Source organism: Pinus tabuliformis, chromosome Q (genome assembly GCF_031772625.1).
Source record: "Pinus tabuliformis cultivar Carrire ecotype Pingquan chromosome Q, CPIR1, whole genome shotgun sequence".
NCBI lineage: Eukaryota > Viridiplantae > Streptophyta > Pinopsida > Pinales > Pinaceae > Pinus > Pinus tabuliformis.
In genome coordinates, this window is record NC_142296.1 from 323403987 (window position 1) to 323425157 (window position 21171).

General features: G+C 40.0%; 1 protein-coding gene across 1 annotated transcript; it reads right to left on the reverse strand.

Annotated features, from left to right (window-relative positions):
* Nucleotides 1-14021: 14021 nt before the first annotated feature.
* Nucleotides 14022-18053, reverse strand: LOC149219483 (uncharacterized). The gene is made up of 2 exons (XM_089386831.1): nt 16805-18053; nt 14022-16204 (listed from the first exon to the last, which is right to left on the reverse strand). The coding sequence occupies exons 1-2, from the start codon at nt 18051-18053 to the stop codon at nt 14022-14024; spliced, it is 3432 nt and encodes a 1143-aa protein (XP_089242957.1).
* Nucleotides 18054-21171: the final 3118 nt, after the last annotated feature.

The window sequence follows — 21171 nt, forward strand, 5'->3', positions numbered from 1 at the left end:
ATTTGGAGCAATGAAACCCTAGAATCCAAAGCTCTGATACCAAATGTTATGAAACCAACTCAAGAAAAGATAGAAAAGATAGATCAACGCCTTAGAATTCAGCCTCTTCGAGGGGGCAACCTCCTTTACATTGTGTAAATGAACAATTCTTGGATGATTCAAATGACAAAACATCATTTCTATATATAGGAGTCTAAGGAGTCACAATATAACCCAGCCGACCTAACAATAATAATATAAAGCCACAAAAATAACAATAGAGGGATTCTATGAGGCACAATAATAACAATATGGGGATAATAGGGGCACAACAATATTAATAAGGGATGCAATGACAATAGTAATGGGGTAATCACTAGTATTATAGGGACCCAACAAGCTCTTTCTATTTATACACATCTAGTAGGTCGAATTACCCTTTTCTAGGCCGACTTGGTCTTATAGACATTAAAATTAAATTTTCAAAATGGAGGCTTCTGTGATTCATCTTTTTCCTAATGATGAACCTCAGTAGAGGTCCGAAATGTGTTGATTCGAAAATATTGATGTGATTTATCCATAAGAGTTTTTCTTTAAAAAATACATTTTTAACTCAAAAAAATTTCTTTTTCCATTTTCTTTTCAAATCCCAAATAGGACTTGACTCTAGGAAAATATTTTGACTTATGAAAAATATTCTTTTTACTCAATAAACCCTAGAAGCATAGAGACCATGCTTGACTTAGATGAAAAAATCATTTGAGCATGAAATCCATGCTTGAAAAATAATATTTCTTTTTGTTCTTTTGATGTTTATGTGAAATATACAATGATATAAGTGAAATAGAAATTATGAAGATCAAACCTAGTTACATTTTATAACACTCCCTCTTACCTAGGGAGGTATTCATAATCCTATAAGTACAAGGATATACTCAAACTAAAATTTTTGCATAAGAAGAGAGTCAGATTGATAAGCTATCTTATAAGCATCAAAATCATGACCAACATTTCCAAACACCAATATAATGAGGCCTCTTGACTAATAAGCTCTAACTCTTCACAAGTTTAGAGAATAATGCTGGTAGGAACACATATATGGACACCTCAACCTCTCAAGGCACATACCTCATCCATATTTTCAGAAGGTATGTCCTTACAGGACTTATTATTGTCTTGGATTCCCAATCCTCAAAGAATATTTGTCCTCTTTGACCACTCTTATCTTGGATACCCTATTAGTTCCTCAAACAATGTCGATCCATGGAGCAACTTTCTATCTTGGATTTCCATTCCTCAAGGAGTACCCATTCTTACATGCTTAACCAATCCTACATTCTCCCTCCTAGTATGATACACTAGATGTATGATGGTTAGTCCTAGCCTAGTGCATGAAACTTATGGAGAACATACCATACTGCTTCTCAATCAAGGAGGAGGTCCTTACTCCTTATCAAATATAAAGGATATTCCTTGCTCCCTCTCAATCAAGGAGACTTCATCATAACTATATTCTTCATTCTTTGTTTCTTTCATCGACTACTTGTTATTCTGTGGAGATCATAGTAATAGCTACAAGGTATCCTATCTCTCATCATCATAACATATCATATCCGAGATTCGACCTTGCTGGATGTTGTGGATCCAAACACTTTCTTGATCTTCCTTCGTAACAGGGTTCTTGCCACCATTCCCTTTCATTACTTTCCATAAATAATCATTAAAAGTGTCTTCATCATCAATAGTATCTTGCCAAACCAATCAATGTAGAGCTAATCATTGCTTCCTTTGTCCATTGGGAAAGTGAATATCATCGAATCTAGCATGACCAAGATGTTATCTTATGACTTGCTACTTTTATGGTCTTCATGGTGTGAACATTCCTGTTACCAATACTTCTAAGCCAAAGCCAATGTCGTCCACTCAATCCATGTCATTATAATTGAGTTTAAACCAAATAGTTATCGATGTAATATTTGAACTACTATCTTTTCAATTTGTATTTATTCAACATGTTCCTTCAGGTAGCCAAGTCATACCTCAAACAAATCATCAATACCAATTTTTTAAAATCAGAGGTACCTAGCCATGATAACCTTTAAGATGTCATGTTGTGCTACAATCTCCCTCTGAGATCAACAACCCTTTGTATGGCCTATCTTCATACTAGAATTATTCTTCATGCTTTTTGTCTTTCAAATATCAGTCAATGTGTTTGTGGACTGAACTAATCAACAAGATTCGGGACTATATTCAACAGAGTTTTTATGCAACTCCCTCTGAAGTTGTTCTTCTTACATTCTTCAAGAGTCAAAATCGAATGTAGATCAATTTCATGCTTCAAGAGACCATATCAGATGTTTTCCAACTTCATTATGAGTTCTTCCCTTCTATTGTGCTTTCCAAAGGAAGAGTTATTTCTTATCCAATCAAAACATTCCATCATTCATCTATCATGCTTCTATATATATGGAAGATTTCATTCTTATCCATTATGACTCTTTGTGATTAGTAACATAAGAGTTCTTGTCCAATCCAAACTTGTCCAAAACACATCATGCTTGCACTGCTAAACATATTTCTACAACAATCTCTTCCTACAATATTGAAGACATGAATTCTAATTCTTAGTGAAAAGTTCTTAAATAAATACATACATCTTCCTTTATGCTTTTCATGTAGTATTCCTTCTTTTGAATGACCTACATATTTTCTTAAGGATGATATTTAGGATGATGTTTAAGATGAGATGCCTTCTCTAAGATGAGAAGTGCTCAATTATCTCTTCATGCTCCAACTTGATTATCTTCATTTCCGCGAGCTTATTTGATTCTAGCTATCATAATTTTAGTGGAAGTATGCCTTTGTCATGTTATAAATATTCTTTCACATAGTAAAGAACCTTTGTATTCACTATCAAGGATCCTTGTGATCCTTTCTAGTTAGTAGACTACTTCGATGATTATGTGAATGTCAAATAGTAACTACATGATTTGTGAAGAGTTGGATGGTCCAAAATCTTCTATATTCTTCTATATTTTCTTGATTACTACTATAAATGAGATTCATATGACAATGTAGACACTAATCCTTCCAATTATTTATGCTTCTTTCCATGATTCCATGCTTCAAAAACCAAACTTCTTCTGCAAATGTAATTGTACATGCTACTTTGACTGTCATATTCTAATGAAAAAGAAAACATACTGTCATCAAACCTAATATTGGAGGATTGCTTCAATAGTATAGATCCTTAGTGTCTTCATTCTTTGGTTTCTTTTCAGGTTCTTCATTTTCTTCAGCTGTATGTGCTCCACTTATTCCCTTCCTCTTATTGTTCTTCTTGTTTTGCAAGTCTATAGGAAAATCTCTTTTAAAATGTCCATATTAATTGCATCCAAAGCATTTCACTTTGGACATATCTAGATTTGTTCTTGGTTGAATGAAGTTCCTTTGATGAGGCTCAAACTTTCCAAACTTTCCTTCTTCGTTCCTTTAGCAGCAAAAGATTGGGACCTTTCATTTGGTTCGGTGTCATATTTTTTCTTTATTCTTGTTTCTTTTATCATACACAAAGACCATATCTCATCAAAGTTTAGAGTGTCCTTCCTTGAGTAAATTTTTGTCACAAAACTACTCCATTCAGGATGTAATGCATTGAGTATACAAGTTATTAGCTCAGAATCAGTCACAATTTCTCCAAGTCCTTGTAGTTGATCCCTTAGTTGTGAAGCCTTTAAGAGATATGAGGTCAAGTCTTCATCCTTTGATCACCTTGTCTTATAAAGCTTATTCCTTATAGATATATTTTGACCTATAGTTCTTACCGAATACAATTTTACCAATTTGTCAGAAATTACTTTATATTACCCAAATCTACCACAAGAGGAGTGAGATGATCCTTAATGGATTCAATTAAAATCCTTTGAGCTCTCACTTCTCATTTCATATACTTAGCCCATTCTTGAGACTTATCTTTCTCTAGTTTTGAAACTTTTCTTTGAACATGGTCCATGACTTCATTTTTTGCAAGCATCAAATCTATTCTTTTCTTCCATGCTTGAAAGATTGTTGGCCCATCAACCTTGTTAGAAATAATGAGAGGTGGTTGGGGGGGGGAGGGGTTTGGGGTTCAACATTTAATGCCTAATTAAAACCTTAATCATATTATACTTTTATTTTCAATTTATTTGATCCATTATCATGAAGTGAGATATATCAGAGATTATGTGCAATATTAATCATAAAACATGAGAACCATAAAATCTAAGACACAATAACACATCAACATAAGACACAGGATCACCGAGATTTTAGGTGGAAACCAAATGTGGGAGAAAACCACAACTGATGTTGTTTCTTTCTTCTTTCTTATTATATAAATAAAAGATTTATTACACCTTGATCTTGTACTAATGCAAACTATTTCCATCACACAAGCTCCTACCTGTAGGACTCTACAACCTCCACTCATTCTCTAGTACCCACTGGAAGGGAGCTACAATGATCTGAATGGAAAATGGCATCAACCCATGGTATTCATCCACCCATGGTATTGTAAGTGGCATTCACTCATGGTATTTATCCACCCATGGTATTATAAGTGACATCCACCCATGGTATTCATTCACCCATGGAATTAACCCATGGTATTATGACATCCACCCATGGTATTCATTCACCCATGGAATTAACCCATGGTATTGTGACATCCACCCATGGTATTCATTCACCCATGGAATTGATCCGTGGTATTGTAACTAAAAAATACTATAAGTAACAAGTCACATTTTGTAAAAGGACAGATGGTCCGCCACAATGTAGCCTTTATAGTTATTATCGGTTTTAATAAAAAAATTCTTCATGGTTTTATTTACTGTGTGTTCTATCATTTTATTTCTAGCATTGCAATTCTTCAAATCTTGGGGGCCTCCCCCACAAGATCCATTCAATCTCTTATATCTTGGGGGCCTCCCCCCAAGATCCGAATCAGTGGTATCAGAGCAGGTTATGATTCCATGGGAATGAGGGTTTCATGCATATTTCAGTTTCAAATTTTTGTAGCAATATTAAAAAACTTCAGGCACATGCTGCGACCTCCACAGAGCACTTCCTTGGGCCAAGCAGGAAGAATTTTTCGTTTTCCATTTTTTTGCAGGAATATTTTTTTGGGTGGCGAGTTTGCAGATCAGATCGAAAAAATTTGGTAGAATATTTACAAAAACTAATAATAGATCTGGATTCCTTGCGAAAATATACAAAAAAAAAAAAAAAAAAATCGGCCAAATTGGAGTCTGGATGAGGAGATATCACTGATTTAAAATCAGCTATGTTGTAGTTTTTTTTTTCTGACGACAACTAGTGGATGACGAATCTCCTATCATTTTTAAAGTTTTTGTGCAAAATTTCAGAAAAAGGATTCTAGATCTGATCTCCTCTTGAAAAATCACCCAATTTCAAAAAGAAAATGGGTTAAATCGAAGTTCGGATGTGGGAGATATCTCTCATTTAAAATCAACTATTTTTTCAGAACTTTTGTGACGGCAAAAAAAAATTACAGCGCCAATCGAAGATTCTAGGGTGTCCGGATAAGGATTTCCAACACATGGGAAGATGCAAAATGGTTCTTCCACTTCCAAAAATAGGTTATAATGAATATTATGAGTTATATTTACCGAGTTATGTGCATTTTAATTCTAGAGCAACACTCGGAACGGGTTCCCATTGGAGATATGCCCTCCTAGCCCACTTTAGTAAGCACTTGCTTCACATTCATCAGTTCCAGCATAGCAGCATTTGACTTGGGTTATTTGGAGATGTGCCCTCCCACCCTAAGCTATGTAGGCACCTTGTATCTCATCAACAACCAACATCATGGTTATGGGTCAACTGCACAAAATCCTTGTCATCGAAGTCCATTTGCTAGGCCGCACACCGTTACTATCATATTTCGTCACAAGCATTACAGGGTATCTCTATCCTCGGATCTTTGTTTGTCATGGTTATGGGTCATCCACAAACCCACATTTCATCGAAGTCCATTTGCTAGGCCGCACACTATCAATATCATAGTTGGTCACAAGCATTATAGGGTATCTCTATCCTTGGATCTTCATTCATCATGGTTATGGGTCATCCACAAACCCACACTTCATCAAAGTCCATTTGCTAGGCCACACATTATCAGTATCACAGTTGGTCACAAGCATTACAAGGTATCTCTATCCTCGGATCTTTGCTCATCATGGTTATGGGTTAATCACATAAAACCCTTCTATTTAGTGGCTCTTTATATTCAACAAAGGCTTCGCAGGAGGGAACTTCACATAATGGGGACCATTGCTTCTTAAGGAGGGAGGAATGATCTGAATGGAAAATGGCAGCAATCCATGGTATTCATCCACCCATGGAATTTATCCATGGTATTGTAAGTGGCATCCATTCATGGTATTTATCCACCCATAGTATTGTAAGTGACATCCACCCATGGTATTCATTCACCCATGGTATTTTCCCATGGTATTGTGACATCCACCCATGGAATTAACCCGTGGTATTGTAACTGAAAAATACTATAAGTAACAAGTCACATTTTGTAAGAGGAGAGATGGTCCGCCACAATGTAGCCTTTAATTATTATCGGTTTTAATAAAAAGTTTCTTTGTGGTTTTATTTACTATGTGTTCTGTCATTTTCTTTCTAGCACTTCAATTCTTCAGATCTTAGGGGCCTCCCCCACAAGATCCATTTCAATCTTTTAGATCTTGGGGGCCTCCCTTCAAGATCCAGATCATACAACCCCCTCACTAATGGATACAACCCTGAATACCTCTGTGGATGACGTTTCACAATGTTTCACACTGGATCAACTTCCGTCAAACAAATAAAAACTTGTAGCCCACCTTTCATCATATTTTCAAACTGGACCCACACCCTGCAATAAGCCAAAACCATTATACCAACTGAATTCCAAACTAAATGAATGAAGACCAATATTGAATACCAATACCATTACCAATGTGTCAACTACTAAATCACTGCATACTAAATATCAATTGAATATCAATGTTCCAATATGATCAAATCAATGTGCCAACCAATTATAACAATTTTACCAATACCAATACAATATGCCAATATATCATCCACTGAATGCCAATACCGAATCACTGAAGAAAATTGTTCACTGAATATCAATACTAAATCACAACCACAACCAATATACCAATACCAATGTGCCAAGCAATATTGAAGCCAATATCCCAATGCAAACCAAGTCAATCAAATCAATATGTCAAGCAAACCCTCTCAATAAAACATCCAAGCCATAACACTATCAAGTATCAATACATAATACAAATATGCATCTTCCATCATAACCCTAACAAACCAAGTCAACTAACAATCAATTCAAATATCCATAAGTTGGTACCAAACTATCTGTTGTAGTGTTTTCTTCTCAAAGATGTACGAAAAGAACCCACTTAAGATTGTGGATGACAAACAATCTCAACAATATAAATGGCTACTAAACATTATAGATCTGTAGCAACTAATAGAAACAAAATCTACCAAAATTTTGATCTATGCCACAATCATAGTTAAACAACAAGAAGAAATAGTAACAACTCCAATCATCCAATGGAAACCAGATATACAAAGAATAGTTTTATTATAACACATGTGAAGGGAATAAATAAATGTTATCAGTGCCCCTCAGCTTGTGTAGAGTCTCTCTCCTCTATAATGTGTGAACCCAACAAAAATATGGAGTGCGACAATGAAAATAATCAGAGTTACAATAGTCAGTGCAACAATGAAAATAATCAAAAGTGAATAATGAATGGAAAACCTTCTATTTATAACAAAATATTGAGTTATCCTTGAATAATGAGCAATATTAAAATATTAGCCCCATTCTTGGAATAACGACTTGGAATATTTTATTATATTTGGTTAGGAGGGATAAAGTATTTAAACTTTTATTTAGAAATAATAAATAAATCAATGATTTATTTATAATCTTAAGGAATTGGTTGAAGATTGAGAATGGCGAACCCTAGCTCCCCCGTCTCCTTGCCAACGGCCGCCGTCAGTTCCTGGAATGCGCTGCGTAAGAAAAAGTTTGAGAGATCGGAGCATCAATTCCGGGGCTATCTCTCTGCTGCAGACCAGCAACAAGGCCACCAGCTTCGAAGCTTCCAGGCCCCAGGCTGCCGCCGTTGGGTCACAAAACGCTCGAACCCCAGCTTTGAAGCTTCCAGGCCCCATGCCGCCGCCGTTGGGTCACAAAATGCTCCGACCTGCCGCCGTTGGGTCACAAAACGCTCGAACCCCAGCTTTGAAGCTTCCAGGCCCCATGCCGCCGCCGTTGGGTCACAAAATGCTCCGACCGTGGAAGGATTGAAGAGATCTGGGCAAAGATCATGGAGAGCTGGGGCTGTAGATATAGAAAAGTCTGCGATCCTCTTATCGGAGAGCTCCGGGAAAACATGGCCCCGTCCCCCTGCTTCCACGGCGCGACGGAGCAGCCCCCTTTCGACTATTGAAGCAGTGGATAAGAAAAATCATGCGGGACGACACTAATCAGATGTATGCCGCCCCTGCACACCAGACCAAGGCCGGATTCGAAACTCTATCAAGGCATCTGCCTTCCCGCTCCTCATATCGGTTGGGGAAAAAAGCCTTCAGAATCATCCGCAACTTTCCAGATTCAAATCAGGCTTCTTTCAGGAAAAACCATGCTTCAATGGGTTTGCCAGGCGGATCCAGTGCGGAATCTCAAACATGCATTGGATATCAAATTGGGAATCCCTTCGGCAAACCAACGGCTTCTATACCAAGGTAAACATCTGGAGGATCTCTTTCCCATTTCTTTTTACGGTATTGAGAAAGATGCATCTATTATCCTTTCCCTTCGTCTTAGAGGGGGAGCTGGGGGAGAGCCTTCCTCAGCTAGGGGTTTTTCGTACAAAGATGCAGTCCATGGCAAGCAAGCTGAAAAGACAGAGCCACCAATACAGACTTCACCCAAGGCCTTTCTGGTTGAAAAAATGGAGGAGATCCCATCAGTTGAAATCTCCTACCTTGATCTTGAAGACGATACCCAGAAATTTGCTGAAAGAGCCATCATCTGCAGATTCAATGGGCTCTGGCCACGCTCACAGGATCTTTATGACTGGATCAAAGCCACCTGGACGGATCGTTGTAAGGTTTATTTCTGTGCCAAAGGATATTTCATAGTGTTGTTCGATGACCTAGAACATTGCTACAATGCCCTAGACGAAGGCCCTTGGTTCATGGGATCAGCGGGTCTCTTCCTAACTCCATGGTTTCCCGACTTTGACCCAGCTTCAGCAGTCATCACCAAAGCTCCGGTATGGATCAGGCTTCCAAATCTCCCAGTTCACCTGTGGCGAACAGAAGTATACAGGCAAATAGGCAATGCCCTGGGTCGCTTCTGGATGGGAGACTACCAGAGAGAGAGGCAGGGTCTCTATACATACGCCAGAGTGTGTGTGGAGCTTGATTTAAGTAAGGGACTGCCAGAGTACATCAATCTCAAGATCAAGGATGCTATCTGGACCCAGTTTCTAGAGTACGAGAACACTGCCTTCAGATGTCGTCATTGTCACCAAACAGGGCACCTACATATCTCTTGCCCATCGCTGTCAGCAAGAGCAAAAAAGGGCCTCTTTGCTCATACTAAGCCCAAGCGTTGGGCCCCCTGCCCACCGCCGCCAACCGGAAGCTCCAGCCCCCCTAGTATGGAAAAGGTTCCAAGTATGGAAAAGGAGGAAAATCAGTCAGAATCAGATCAGATGCCGCAGACGATGGATCCGCCCACGAACATTATGGAGCACACCCATGTCTCAGCCAATTCCCAGAAACGTCCCCATGAGACTTCCTCCTCTGACTCAGAGAAGGAGTCCCCAATGATAGAGAACTCCAGTCTCCAAGTTGTTCTTGCCCATCCTCCTCATGAGGGCTGGACAAAAGTTAACAAAAAGAAAGGGAAAAAACATTGTGGTGTAATCACTGTCCCGCTGGAGTAACAGCCTGACAGTTTGTATTTGTTTTCGAATCTTCAGGTGTAGCAGTGTTTGTTTTTTCTTTCCGAGACCGAGGTTGGTGAATTTATCATTTCCGGTCTGTCGGTCTTTTGTCTTTCTTGCAGCTCAGGGCTTGTATCTCTATTCCGGGACCGAGGTTGATGTTTCTATCATTTCCGGTCTGACGGTCTTTTGCCTCTCCTGTTTGTACCATATTGATTTCTCTTAATAGATTTAGTCTTTACCGATAAAAAAAAAAAAAATCTTAAGGAATTGGTTAAGGAATAATAAACAAATAATGATTTATTTAATTATTCCTAAGGGATTTAGTCAAATTTGACAAGGAATAATAATTAATTAGTGATTAATTAATTATTCCTAGAGAAAAATAAGATAATTAATAATTTATCTATTGATTTTTCATAATTGGGTCAAATATGACAATGAATAATAATTGAACAATGGTTTAATTAATTATTCCTAGAAGAAAATCAAATAAATAGTGATTTATTTAATTATTCTTCATGGGTTTAATTATAAATTACTTAACAAAGGTGGTTTATTAAGTAATTTCTCACAGTGAAATCAAATTTACTATGGTAAAATTGGCTTTACATGGTGTACTTCAATCCATCTAGTAAATTAGGCTAGATGGTCAATTTTTTGGTGATAACACTATCTAAAGCCAAGTCAATACTCATCCATCAAAACTATCAACACAAGTTGTCAAGTACATTTACAATATATGTCAAGTTCCAAGTTTGTTCATCACACCCTATCTGTCCGTAAACTTAGTTCTCATCAAGATATCATTCATTACAACATCAAAATATCAACCCCTTGCAGATAAATTTAAGTCTCTCAAAGTTCCATGTTCATAAGCTAAGAAGAAGAGAACAAAAAATAAAAAATATGTAATCTTCGTCTCATAAGTCATCATTATATTGCACAAGTCTAGATCATCATTTTCATAAACAAGTTCTGCCACATACAATTATGAAACCAAGACCCAATCAATAAGTTCAATATAGACATCAATTATTCAAGATGAACAAGGGTAGATCACAGGTCTCTTTGTTACTGTGGTTGAAGAAAAATCACAACATTGATTCCAATATACAGTCATACCAAGAGATCTATGCTAATCTCTCTAAACTATAATCCATGCAAACATAATCATATATTCTCTCACATATGAATCTCTATCATTTATCTCTACATATTGATCTCTTCTAATATTAATCACTATATACCAATACTCCAAGGAAAACACCATGCAAAGTTAGAAAACAAAAATAATCTCTCCCATACTCATCATCATTAGATCACCATCCTACAATCAAATCTCCCTCACTATCACACTAAAAAAAATATATCAGATCAAGCACATTGGTCTCTAGAAAAACTTTTCAAAACCCTACATACAAATTCAATCATGAAATTTCTTCTATATATCTCTACACATCATCTTCAATATGTTGCAAATGGATCATCAAGTTGTTTAAGCAATATTCCTTTTGTTATAAAGGACATACTCTGCATGTAAACATAATTAGATCAAGAAAAATATTTACTATCAAAACATTAATGGCCTATGCATCATTATCTATGTTAGTCCAATACGAAGTAGTATTAACTGGTATGCATCAATCAATGAAAAACAAATTCATACACACTGATCTACATAAAAAAAAATTAGCGTAAAAATAAATCTATCACATTCCTTCCTGGATCAACTTCATCCAAACATATCTATGAGATCCGATCTTCTCTTACTCCTAGTGTGCTTATGCTTAAAACAGATCACATAGGAAGCTTATCGATTGCACACTTAAGTCCTTTAGACCGACCTCCTTTATAGCACTTGATACCCCAACTACCACAATCCATTACTAATATTTTCCAAATGCCACAGGTAGGAATACTAAGGTAGTTGTTGGACCAGATCAAGTCAACCTTGCACACATCATGTTTTTATTTTTATTTTTCTTTACATATAGACTTGGCCACACCCATGATGAAGGGAAATTTTGGCTGGAACAGGTTTGGCCGCCTTGGTAGGCCTCCTTATATGTGGGTGGAGCCTTATGGCTGCACCCATGAGCGTGCCTCCATGTGGCTGGGGCAAAGGCTAGCAAAAAGCCATTCTTCTCAATCGAGAACTTTGAACCATACATCTTCCTGCTCCACTGCACCTGTTAACCATGTAAGCCTCATTAAAGCTTCTGTGATTCACTGTCATAATCCATTCAACTTCAATGTTGTTTTCCATCAAGGAAAAACATAATGATAACAATCTCCCAATTTGGACTTGATGGCAACCACACAATCCTTCTCTCCCCCTTTGACATCAAGGGAAAAGGGTAGAACTAGAAGAGAGAATCCCCCTGTCAAGCTAAATATTGGAAGGTATATCTACAATAGAGAATTATATAAGATTCATGCCCCACCTGATCATATGTAATATAATTAACCATGATTCATAAGGACCAAATGCCACAAAATAGAAGTGAATTTCCTCCAAAATATGAGAGCCATCAACAAAAGAATAAGCTATGAGCATATGAAATCTGGGCATAAACAAAAGACTCATCAACAACAATATATTAGAATTCTAACAAAAGAAGATGATAGCAATAGAGAACCATACTTCCAAGCATTGGAATCAAAGAGGATGCTCCCTCTAAATCCGTGCCAATCACAAAATTTGAGTACCAAAAGAAATATAAAGAGCATAAATCATCAGTGAGCAACATATCCAATCATCATGCATAGCTCTCCCTGAAAACATATTCTTCGTTTTGAATTAGGAGAGGGAAGAGGCAAAGATCATGCCTAATCTTTGGTGAAGATATTCAAATGAATCACCGGGAAAAGATTTTGTGAAAAGATCTACAACTTGTTCCTTTGAAGGAATGTATTCCAACATTATTTTATGTTCAAGTACTTTCTCTCTAAGAAAATGGTATTTTATTGGAACGTGTTTAGTTTTTGAGTGCATGACATGATTTTTAGAGATACTTATGGAATTTGTGCTATCACAAATAATAGATATAGGTTTAGGAAAAGTGTCTTGAATGCCTTGTAATGTTTTAATCATCCATAAAAGGTGAGTACAGCAAGTAACTATAGAAACATATTCCACATCAGCAGTTAATAAGGCAATATAGCTTTGTTTCTTACTGAACCAAGAAACTAAGCGTGGTCCGATATAGAATTCTCCTCCACTAGTATTTTTGTAGTCATCAACACTACCTGCCTAATATGCATCTGTATAAGTATGAAGTGAAAAATATGTGTTTTTGGGATACCATAGTCTAAGATATTTAGTGCACTGTATATATATTTGAATATTTTTTTAATAGATTTGAGATGTGTCTCTTTAGGATTTTCTTGGAATCGTCCAACTATGTCAACTGCATGCATAATGTCTAGTCTAGTTCCTGTAAGATAAAGTAAGATGCCAATCATTGACCTATATTTATATTTATTAATAGTTGGAGAGTCATAATCTTGGCCGAGGCCACATATTGTTACCATAGGTGTGCATATTGGTTTGCAATCTTCTAAGCCATATTTCTTCATAATCTACTCAACTTATTTTATTTATGAAAGGAAGATACCATTCTTAGTTAAACCATGAAATAATTTTAACTCACCAAGTAAAGACATCTCAAATTCTTGTTGCATGGCTGAAGTAAACCCTTGGCTCATTGAGTCAATGTTTATCCCGAATATGATGTCATCAACTTAAATAACTTTTTTCCACTGGGAAAATCAGTAACTTTCATTTATATTTGAAAATTACATAAGCAGATGCCATAGCATTACTGTCTTGTTCATACAAAATCCACCCTATCAGGTGTTTTCAGTGTGTATCAAAAAGAACTAATTACATTTCTTTGTTCGGCTCTGTCGCCTATTCGCATACAAAAAGATTCTGTTTTATATTTATATCAGCAGTAATTGTCAAAAAATCTCCATTCTCGGTCAGCTGTTGGGACTATTGTCCCTCTGTTGCCTCTGATCTATATATGGTCGGTGGTAAAACTGATGTTCTTCTGTCCCCTGCTGCTCCACTATTTGCCCATCGCCTCGGGGAAGTGTCGAGGCCTCTTTGGAAAGTTTGTCAGCCTCGCTATTGTGTTCTCTGTAGATATGCACACAAGTGAAATGATCAAAAGCAGCTTTGAGAGTGAGAGTGTTATGTAATAAATTGCTGAGTGTGTGAGAGTGGCATGTAGTGACATTATTGATCCAGTTTACAACCACCAATGAATCCCCAAATATATTGATCTGTGTGTGCTGATGTGATAAAGAAAAGTGGAGGAGATTATGTAATGCAGAGAGCTCAGTGAAATTGTTTGATCCATTTCCTAATCCCAGTTTGGCAAGATATCTATGCTGATCGTTTATGTGAAGGACAAATCCTCCACCGCACCCAGCTTGGTTCGCTGCCCCGTCGAAAAATGCCCAAGGGATGGATTTATTAATCTCGGGCATAGGCTGTATGTTTCTGATCCTTTGGGGAGGCAGATCTGGTAGATCCTGATAAGCAGCAATAACAACAATTTCAATCCGGTTACCCATAATCGGACGATCCTTGAATATAGCCATATTCCGAGCGAGCCAGATGTACCATAAGGCCACAGGGGGGAGGTTGATAGATTTTGAGTCTAGGTGGCTTAGTGACCAGCTACCCCAAGCACTCTGTAGATCAGTTCCGCTCCAATGTCCCGAAATTCCCAAATGCTGACAAATATTTCTCCATAAGGTTTGAACAGCCGGGCAAAGAAGAAAGATGTGGTCTGTGAATTCCGCCGCATTTTTGCAGAAGGTGCACCAAGTGGGGCCATGAATGGCCCTGCGGGTCAGCTGTTCTCCCGTGGGAACGATACCATGGAGAGCACACCAGAAAAAAAGTTTTGATCGGGGAGAGGCCTTGAGCTTCCAAATGGTATGCCACCACGGGTGGATCTGTTCCGGAGTTCTGTGAGTTATGAGAGCACTGTAACCATGTTTTGGTGCATATATACCATGGTCTGCAGGGCACCAAATAAGTTCATCGGGCCCTTGTTTGATGCGAATATGAGATTCAGTTAAAGCCATAGTATATTGATCCCATTCCTGATGCCATTGAATAGGGAGATCCAATGATTGGGCAGATTTCCAAGCTTGCACAAGGATGTCTGTTCGATGTGGGTCTGCAATCTGAGCAAAATGCCGAATCCCCCGGGACTGTAGGTAATTTATAAGCTCTTGATTTAATACATGTCTGCCCCCGCTGTTGTTCCATGGGTCCATACCTATCCTGCCCGTCATGCCATCATTTATACGCCAAGCCAAATTGTCCCGAATGAGAGGGAGGGAATCAATCAAGGCCTTCCATACAGAAGAGCAACCTTTCGTAGACCAGGTTGGTAGCCGGGCCCAATCCATAATATTATGAGGCCAGATGTATTTGTGATAAGTAACATGAGTCCACAGATTTTGACTAGTGAGCAAAGTCCATCCCATCTTGGCAGCAAGTGCTTTGGCGAAATCTGGGAGGTCTTTGAGTCCCCAGCCACCCCATTTTTTGGGCAGAGAGATTTTCTTCCAGCTGATCCAAGCAAAAATTCTTTTCTCCTGGCTCCCATTCCATAGATAGCGATTGCACAACTGCTGCATCCTCCCCAGGATGTTCCTTGGAATCCATGCTAGTGCCATCCAGAAGACCGGGGTGGCCTCTAGCACGGATTTGATTAGCACCAGTCTGCCAGCCCTAGAGAGATATCTGTGGCTCCAGCCCATAAGCCTCTTTTCCATTTTGGCCACCAACCAGACCCAATCAGCAATCCTCTGGCAGGTGGGCTTCAGATTGAACCCCAGGTATTTGAGGCCTCTATCCAGAGTATGCACCGAGTAAGGAAAAGCCTGTAGGGCCGTCCGAGTCTCCTGAACAGATGTGCGTGCGCAGGTGATGGTGGATTTCGTCTGATTTGGCAGCATACCAGTTGCAGCAGAGAATCTTTGCAAGATTTTCAAAAAGGTCCGGGAATCCCTGACACTGCCATCAAGTAGAATAAGGACATCATCCACAAATAGAAGATGTGTAAGGTAGCACAAGTCTGATATGCCAAGACCTCCAATGTCTCCATTCCTCTTTGCAGCTTCCATGAGGCGACTGAGGCCTTCCATGACCAAGAGAAAGAGAAGTGGAGATAGGGGGCATCCCTGACGCAGACCTCTTTCTGAGTGGAAAAAAGTTGAGGCCGAGCCATTGATGAGGATACTGAACGAGGGAGAGGTGATGCAGGCCATGATCCAAGTAATATAAGCATGTGGGAACCCCAAGTGTATGAGAATCATTTTCAGATAGAGCCAGCTGACACGATCGAAAGCTTTGGAGAGGTCAATTTTGAGGAGGATAGCTTTTAGATTCTTAGACCAGATGGAATGAAGGGCTTCTTGAGCAAGTCCAATGGCCTCATGAATTTGTCTGGAATCTAGAAAAGCAAATTGCTGCGGGGCGATGGATCTGGAGAGGATAGGTCTAAGCCTGTTAGCTATGATCTTTGAGATGATCTTATATAGGCAGTTACACAAAGAAATGGGACGATAGTCATCAAAGGATGCCGGGGAATCCGATTTGGGTATGAGGGCAATGAAAGTGGAGTTGATAGCATGATAAATGGATCCAGTAGTTCTGCTTTCCTCAACCACCCTCAGCAGATCCTGCCCCAGCTCTTCATAAAAGGCAAGGTAGAATTCGATGGTCCATCCATCTGGACCTGGACTTTTATCTTTCTTGAACCACTTCAACACCCCTTCAAGCTCTTTAGCTGTAACAGGGTCTGTTAAGTCCGCCACATCCTCGTCCTCCACAAATCGAGGGAAATGGTTAGCCACATTGATGATGTCCAGTAGATTGGCTTCCCGGGGACTCTTATACAGGTTCCTAAAATGAGAGGTGCCCAGGTGAGCAAGCTTATGAAAGTTGTCTGCAATATCACCATCCGGAGAGGGGAGCTTCCAGATAGTATTAGAAACCTTCCTGCTCTTTGCATAGTTGTGAAAGAACTTTGTGTTGTCGTCCCCAGCTTGAATCCATAATGCTCTACTTCTTAATCTGATGGATTCCTCCCTCTCTTTGAGGATTTTGGCTTTTTGTCTCTCCAAGTCAATAAGCCTGTCTTTGTCATCCGCAGATATGAATCCCAGGCCTCGATCGTCAGTTAGAGAGAATAGATCAGCCTCTATTTGAGTAAGTTGAGCGGAATCCCTCTCCAATTTCTCCTTAGCCCACTGAATAGATATATGCTTTAATTCAGTAAGATTTCTGCAGAACCCTTTAGCATATGATTCATTGTCATTAATAGGATGTGCTGACCAGTACTCCTTGATCAGCTTGATGTATGAAGGGTCCTTCAGCCAGGTGTGGTTGAACTTGAAAGGTGCCTTGGGTTTCTTGGAAGGGCCATGCAACTCCAAATAAATAGGGTTATGGTCCGATATCCCCCCCGAGCCAACCCATTGACGGAACAGATGCACACGCTGGAGAAGAGGCTCTTTAAGGAGAAATCTGTCAAGTCTGCGAGCAAGGGCAGCATCCCCTACTCGTCTATTCCTCCAGGTTGGAAGGGGGCGCTGCAAGGGGATATCAATAAAATTAGATTGCTCTAACAGGTTGAGCATGAAATCTGTAATGGGATCGATTTGAGCATCAGATCCCCAGGACTCTCTGAAACCCAGCGAGAAATTAAGATCACCTCCGATGATGACATGATGTTCATTCAGTAAAGGGAGCTGGAGGATATGCTGCCAAAATGCTTCTCTCTGGGAGCAGGGCACATATATATTGACAATTCTAAGATCCATGCCGAGATCGGCAGAGAAAATATCCATACCAATGAATCCCGCCCCCCCCCCCCAACTTGATATCAGTTTAATGGTGCGCGAGTTGATCCCAATGGCAAGCCCCCCAGACCGACCCACAGCATCAATAGCAAAAAAGTTCCAACCAGGGATCAATGTGCGCATGGCTTGGGAACAATGTTCAGCAGAGCAGAGGGTTTCTTGCAACATGATAATATCAACAGGCTCAGATTCGATGAGCCTCTTCAAGGCTAGTTTCTTGGAGGAACTAGCCAGTCCTCTACAATTAAATGAAAGACACTTCATGGGGGAACATTTCTTGGGGTATGTCCCGCTCTAAGGACCCCGTCAATGGTCGATTGTCTGCCAGAGACCACTTCTGCCCCAGCAAGTTTAATAGCTTTAGAGAGATGGGATTTTCTCCCTCTGGTGTTCGAAACACCCCCTTCAGGAACTACAATGCCCAACCCGGAATGTCCAATAGGGGTCTCTTTGGCAGGGTTCCGAGATCTAAGAAAGTATGGATGTGGAGGGGAAGACGCTCGCGGGGAGGAGCAATTCTTATGGGGGGAAGTGGTAATAATAGGGTCCGATGAGATGGGGGGAGACGAAGTAAGAGGACAATGAATCATAGGAGAATGAGATGAGGGACCAATGATCTCAATCGATGAAAAAAACAGAGATGAAGGAGGATCAGAGATCATACCCGCTTCAGCCGCCGAGCGAGCCCTGGTGATAGGAGGCGAAGGACGCCTGTGTCCAGAGACGTCCACAGATGCTGAAGCTGGAGGGGACAGACCAGCAGAGGGAGGCCGAGAAACGCCGGGGGATGCCATCCTGGAAGACGTCGGGGTATTCTTCGGAGTGTCTTCCGCTTTCTTGTTTAGAGGACAGTCCTTAGCGAGGTGACCGACTTTATGGCACCTCCTGCAGCGGAAAGGGACACCTTCATAATCCAATACCTGTACCCTGATGCATCTGCCCCATTGTAGCGTAATTTGCTCCTCCAGTCCTTCCCAAGTGTCTAGATGAACCAAAATCCGTGCAAGTGTTCGGCTCCCTGATTCCACAAAAGTGCGATCGAAATCCAAATAGGTCCCGAGGGCATTTCCAACCCGAATGAACACTTCTTCAGCCCAGAAAGGTAGAGGAAGACCCGGGAGGCGAACCCAGATCGGTCCTGCACCAAGCTGTTCCCGCTCAGGTTCAAAAAGAGGACTCCAACGCTTGAGGAGAACCGGAGCCATTTCGATATGCCAATAACGCCCCAGTACCAGATCTGTCTGGCTTTCCTTGGAGAATTTTAGTGAGAACCAACCTCTTGGGAGAACATGAACCTCTGGCAGATCAAATAACACTCCGCCCCAGATCTCCTTAACCCATAGGGTGAGTCTCTGCCTTGAGTAGGTTCTGCCCCGGACGTGTCCTACCAACACGGTGTTCGCGATATCCATATATTCCCCGAGCGGCTTCGATTCGTCAAATTTTATGGAAATGTCCCTCGACGTAGATCTCACACAGTGAACCTTCTTTTTGCCGGATCGAGGGGCCGACGGGTGATCAACCAGAGGGTTGGTGATGCCCTCCCTGGAAGGGGGCTGAGCGGGGCGGGTAGAGACCGCAGGGGTTTCAAAACAACCAGAAGGGCGCAAGCCTGAGGTGGATGGATGAGCAGCAGGGACAGCGATCGGCGGAGGGAGAGGCACCGATATGAGGGGCGGAGCCAGAGGATCAAACGAAGGCGAGGGAGGAGTATGAGAGGCCAAAAACTGCAGAGAACCAGGTGAAAGCGGAGGGACCTCGAAGGGCGGTGATTCAGAGGGGAAGGCTCCAGCGGATGATGTGGAGCGATAGACAATGGGCGCAGCGGATGTGGGGTAGGATGGGTGCCCAGGTACCGATGTCGAAGAGGAGGGCCCGAACAGTGAACGTTGTCCAAAGCAGGGGTTCCCGAAAATAATTTTATCCGGCGATGGATCCGCCGAATAGTCCACCGATTCAAGCTCCGGAGCATCCATAACTGACACCTTGACTGCACCGATAGAGACTGTTGCGGATAGCAGTGGGATTGCTGCAGCTGGTGGTTCAGGATCGTGACCGCAGCGGTAGGGAGCAGGGCAGAAAGGTTAACCAAACCCTAGTCCCTACGAGCCGCAGTAGATGCGCAATAGGTAACCCTAGCCCAGACCTTTGCGCGTCTCAACTTAAATAACTACTATCAATAGTTTATCTTTTTCTTCTTTCATATACAAATTACTATATGTAGACCCTTTCTTGAACCCTTATCACTGAATATACCTTCCAAGACAATAATACCAGGCTCGAGGAGCCTATTTTAACCCATATAATTCCTTCTTCAGTTTGAAAACAATATTTTTATCATTTCCAAGTATGAAGCCTTCAGGTTGTTCAATATAAACATATTCTGCTTAGTCCCCATTTATAAATGTAGATTTAACATCCATTTGATATACTTTAAGATTACGAAAACTAGAAAATACAAGAAACATTCTAATGGATTCAAGTCAAGCTATAGGTGCAAATGTTTCTTCAACGTCTATTCCTTCCTGTTGAGCATAACCCTAGCACATAAGTCTTGCCTTTTTCTAGGCTACTTCTCCATTTTCATTCAATTTGTTTTTAAATGCCCCTTTGGTCCCAATAACATTTTTATTATGAGGCCTTAGAGCAAGTTCCCATGTGTGATTCTTTTCTATTTGGTTAAGTTCTTCATGCATAGCCTTAATACAACATTCATCTTTTCTTTCTTGATCCACATTATGAGGTTCAATAGTGGATAACAAAGCTAAGTGAGTAGACGATCCAACAAATCTTCTTCTAGTTTATATTATTGCCTCTTTATCACCCACAATTTGAGTTTCAATATGATTTTTTTGTACATACCTTGATGGAGTCTTTTCTGGCATACTTACATTTTGATTTTCTTCTTTTGATGCTTCTCCTTCTTCTTCACCTACAATTTCTTGAATTTTGGTAGGAGGTTGCTCATCATTTGATTGTATTTCCCTTTTGCTACTTGAAGATCCTTGATCAACAACAACATCTATACTTTCAACAAATTATCGAAGCCTTCTATTATAACATTTGTAACCTTTACTTCTTAAAGAGTATCCTAGAAGGATTCCTTCATTTTCTCTATGTTCAAATTTTCCAAGCTTATCGTCATTTCTTTTTATAAAACATTTTCTTTCAAATATTTGAAATGTTTGACCGTTGTAGGTTTTCCATACCGGATTTCATGAGGATTTTTGTCATTGTTGAC